The following is a 5,064-nucleotide window of genomic DNA, read 5'->3' as shown; positions in this document are numbered from 1 at the left end:
AAACTAGAAAGATAAAAAAAACTGAAAACGACAACAGCTCAGAACAACCAAGCATAAGAACAAGCCTCCTGCTCTACCATGAAGGATGCACAAGGCAATTAGCCAGGGGGACAGAATTCCTCCAGGACAGGTTAATGGTGGAAGGGGAATTCTTGATCTCTTCAGATGAGGTCTCTAGAGTAAAGAAGCTCCAATCCTGCTGCTGCCATATCCTGCCTCACAAAGGGCACGGTTACTTGAATCCTGTATGAGATATGAGGTTGAAAGAAAAGAAAACTAGGCATTCTTCTAGTGCACTTGCCAACATACAGACAAGTGGTGAATGATAAAATTATAGAGAGGGGACTAGACTCCACCTGAAAAAGCATAACTGAAATAATTAAACAATTATTAAACTGCAGTCTTTCAAAAAGATGCCACATTCTTTGGATTAGTTTCCAGTGCTATGCTCTCTAGCTGATGAGACTAATTGGCAAAGCAAGCCATACCAGTAAATATACATGCCTATCAATCAAGCCAGAGATATCAGAGACATGGAGATTTTCACATTAAGTTAGTGATGACTCTTTTTATCATTAAATCGTGCTGCAGGGTACGTGCTGGCACATCAGATTACTCCAGTCATGATATCTAATCATGCGTAGGTATCTCCCCACATCCTTCCTTACCTGTGCTGTCATCTAGTGCCTTCCCTTGTCCTCTCTTACACCTTCAGAGCAGAGAACGTATCCTACCCTCTGCTTCGTAAAGTGTCAAATATGTTTCTAGTGCTATCTACATGATTAATAATTATAATAGTCATCCTTCCAACTGGTTTGCGCCCCACTACAGAATTCCCTGGGTTCAAATCACCCTTTGCATGCTGTCTCTTGGTTTCTCATCAAAGACTGACAAAATAGTGTACAATTTAGGGGTGATAAAAGGTCACTAGAAAAATCAAATAGTTCATATGTCATTCAAAAGAACAGTTACTCATGTGGTTACGTAACCCTTACATAACCAGGTTATGTCTCAGAAAATGTAATGCAATATGGTAACCAATTCTGCTCCTCCAAGAACACTGAGATGTAAAAGCTGTTAATGGTCTGTGTGTCAACCACTTGGCTACTGGATAGTCTCTCTGAAACAAAACTGTTCTGTTTGTGTGTTTCATATATAGTCTTGATACTCCAGAGATGCATGGTAGTTATAAGAGAGTAGCATGACAAAACAGTGGGGCACCAGCATCAAAAAGATTAAAGGCTGGTATTATTTCTACTTCATGTTTAACATGGACAGGCAATGATATATACTGAATACAGGAAGTTTCACATAATGCAATCCCTTGGCCTTCAAGCAAACCCACTGCAGCCAAAATATCCAAATGTGGGTGCCAAAGATTAGGGCTGGCAACCTTAAATCTTGACTGGCTAGAAAACAAAAATTCAGTAATAAAGCTCTTCTGTTTAAATCTACTAATAAAATGTCATCCATCTCTGTAAATTACAACAGTTTCCATCTTCTTCCTGAAAAATCTCACTGATTCCTGCAAAAGGCTTAGTGGATTTACAACAGTGCAACAACAGAATCTCATCCAGTATGTTTAAGCCTCCTCTGAAATGTCAATTCATGCTTGATGTAGCTTAGCTGCATCAGATTAGATATAGATACAGACACCAAGTTATGTGCAAGAGAACCATGTAAAGTAAGCCAAATACAGTGTCTCTTCTGTTATGTTATGCAACTTATTTTCAATTAAAATTTTTCTTTCTTTCCTTAAAAACACAAGCAGTTGAGGATTCCCAGGATGTCTGGTTATTAACGCTAACATTCAGTGAAACGGTATTGCCATTAAAGTATTTTCTGTATCACTTTCAGACTCTGTTATATAGTGTTGTATTTACCCGCTTAGAAGTACAAGCTAGCACACCTCTGCATTAACTAAATTAAGGATGTTTTTCTATGAAGCAATTTAAAGAAAATGAATAAAGAAAAAAAACTCCACAAATCAGTGAAAGTAAAAAGATGTCAAAACAAATATAAATCAAAGGAATTTATTTTTATCAACAAAAATACAGAATACAAAATGATACTGGGCCCACCCTCCTTTTGTACTAATATCAGCATGCGAATGTTACAGCTCTAAGTGAGAGTGCCTCTGCTAATTCATAAGGACCTCCATCTGCACCAGTCTTGCATTTGTGTCTCCTGATGTTCTGTAGGGGATCATTCCAGCAAACGTTATCAAGGCGCGAGCTTGGGATCGGAGTTGCTACGAGATATTAAAAATAAATAAATGAATAGAGTGCTGTTACTTTCAATTGGATTCTCTTAATTTCCATTCAACAGTGAGCAGTGGTTTTTACATATACAGATTTGTTTATTAAATATGGCCAATTCCAACGCAAATATAATCTCAGTTTCATACTGTTCCTTGTCAGGCAATAATGCTTCCCCATACTGAGCAAGGAAATCCAATTATTTTCATTTGCAATCATCAAAAGCATGTTAAGTTGACCATTCTTTTTTTTTTTTAAAAGCCCTACTGATGTAAAACTTCCCTAGAAAAATCCCTTTCAGAAATACAGAGAGAGTATTATTCTACTTTAAGAACTGTCTTGAGATGATCACAATCATGTGATATGTGCATCATTCTATAGAGTGTCTGAATCAAGTCCAAAATAAGCCTAAAAATGCAAATAAATTACAGCCACTCTAATTAAACTTCCCCTCCCACCACCCCAGACATGTGTAAAGATGCCCCTGGAGACTGTTTCAGAGAAGCATGTGCTTTTGTAGGCAACAGCTTATTTTGTTAGATGCTAAGAACCCCATAGCAGCTGATGAAGTAGGTTGCTGCTTATGAAAGCTCATGCCTCTCTGAACCATTTAGTCTACAAGGTGCGACCCTGTTCTGTGCCTTCTCCCTGACTTCCACCTAACACGGCTAATCACCTCTCTACTTTAAACAATGAAAGTGAGCACATCAGACCTATGAAGGTGTTAAAAGTTACCATCACATACTGTAACACAAGCCACTGCAAGTTTCACATCTTAAAAAATACACCTGGAGGTGTAGGTGTTCTCGTGTCTGTAATTACTTAATGAACATCCAAGAAGAAATAAACCAAAACACAATGCAACTTTCACTGAAATAAGACTGCAAATAAAAATAGCTCTTATTCCTTTCCAGTTCCCATTTTTGCCCTTCAGCTGTCCCAAAGAGTGTCACAACCAATAACCGGGGCAGGGGGGTGGAGGTGCATTGCCTGGCAGTGATGCTGCAACTGCTATTAACACTGTACCTTCTTAGATTGTAATTTGCCTTGCAGTAATCTGTAGCTCACTAAATCTTGGCAAGGGGACCAGGCCAGACTGCAGAGGGTTTTATTTCCTAATCTACAAAGCCAATTTGTGCACAAAAGGGCTCAAAGCACAACTTCTGTGAATTCATTATAAAACACACAAAAATTGCTGTGACTAAAAATCTGGGTTTTTAAAAAATAAAATGCACCGTAAAAAATGACTTGCCTTTTAAGAGGGATTAGCAAATTCAGAGATTATAATGAGTTTTTAATGGAAGTAGGACAAAAGAAAAAGTGGCTGCTGCATACATGCAGTGATGCTGATATTTTTGTAATACATTCTCACTGCTGCACAACCAAGGGCAGGTGATTGGGGCAGCAGCTTTTGCTGGGGGGACTCAAAAGCAGCCACTACTGCCACCACAGCTGATCCCCTCTCTGCAACTGGCACAGCTGGAGCTTCCCTGGGTGTGAAGCTACACTGCTATGTCTCTGCACATGCCTATGGTTTCTACTCAACCCCCTCTGATTATCAGTGGAATACTCTCCAAGATAAGCAACCTAACAGTTCTGATGTCAACAAAGCACATCAGAGAAGCAAATAAAGAGGACTGTACTATGTTCTTCTATATTATGCCTCTATTCTTTGCTGCATGAGGACACCACTGAAATCTGTCAAAAGTACTCCTTGTATCATTTCCTTTTCATTCTTCTAAAGAGAGACAGCATTTGTCCCCTACACATGAAGAAGTAAAAAGGCTCCAGAGGAACTCTGTTGAAAGCGAGTGCTAGATCTACAGATACCCACTGTCTCAGCATGGCTACCCAGCCCACACTCAGTTTGCCAGACTCCCTGGATAGCCAAGTTCCTGAAGACTTTCTCTGAGGATTTCAGCTATCTCAGCCACAGCTTGAGATAAGAAATTTTGTGGTACTCCTAGTGTACCAAGGAGCCTCATAAGTGACTGCCTGGTGGGTTTGGCTTACATGCTGAGGGTTACGCCAGTAGTCAGATTCTGGGCCCAAAGCTTTGGTGACAACCTGGCAGCCTCCAGCTGCATTTTTGCATACTGTTGTGTTTGATGGCGTAAACTGCTCAGGAAGATGAGGGAATCCATTTTGGTTTGTGGTCTGTGATGGGGTGAGGGAGAGGGTGGAAGAGGTACAGCTTCTTGAGAATTGTTCTGGATTTAACATCTATTACTACAGTTGCCTGCACTTGCAAGGGACTACATAGCTTGTCCCTTCCAGTCCCATGTTCTTATGCAGTTATATCCCCCAGGCAATATAATTTAGGAAATGTACTCACTCGTATGAGGCTCTAACCAAACTACCAATCTTGTATCATGCAAGTGATTACAATGGCACAGTAACTGTAATCACACTGCATCCTCTGCAGCTTGATGGTAATGGCTACAGAATACTAATGCAGCAATGCCAACTCTTGCAAAGTTATCACGAGAGTCGCGATTTCTAGGTAAAATTAAGTCTCACTTGTGATCTCAAGACAGAACTCTCAAATTTTTGGATTTTTTCTTCCAGCACATGTAAAGCAGCACCCAGCAGAGGGGAAGGGGTGGGGGGAGAGGAAAGGGGAGGGGGGGCAGATTGAGACCCCCATGGTGAGGGAGGCAGTGGGGCAGGGGCTGGGGTGAATGAGGTAGTGGGGTTGGGGCAGGTCATGCAACAGAGCCACAGGCGACTGACTTGTCCAGAGGCATGGGGGCGGGGGAAGGGGTGGCTCCCTGCCGCTGAGCACACCCCTGAGGGAGGCGTGGGG

At 41.1% G+C, this 5,064-nt stretch overlaps 1 protein-coding gene across 2 annotated transcripts in view; it reads right to left on the bottom strand.

The window, feature by feature from the left end:
* Positions 1 to 2,015: 2,015 nt before the first annotated feature.
* NUP93 (nucleoporin 93) overlaps positions 2,016 to 5,064 on the bottom strand; it is a 185,258-nt gene continuing 182,209 nt past the window's right edge. For both annotated transcript variants that reach the window (XM_019505794.1, XM_019505795.1), the window contains exon 22: positions 2,016 to 2,251. In XM_019505794.1, coding sequence (XP_019361339.1) covers positions 2,141 to 2,251 — 111 coding nt within the window. In that variant the 3' untranslated portion in view covers positions 2,016 to 2,140. The remainder of the gene's footprint in view (positions 2,252 to 5,064) is intronic.

Source organism: Gavialis gangeticus, unplaced genomic scaffold (genome assembly GCF_001723915.1).
Source record: "Gavialis gangeticus isolate Ggan-Ray unplaced genomic scaffold, GavGan_comp1, whole genome shotgun sequence".
Lineage (NCBI taxonomy): Eukaryota > Metazoa > Chordata > Crocodylia > Gavialidae > Gavialis > Gavialis gangeticus.
Note: the sequence above shows the minus strand (reverse complement) of the source record. Positions and strands in the feature narration are given on the sequence as shown.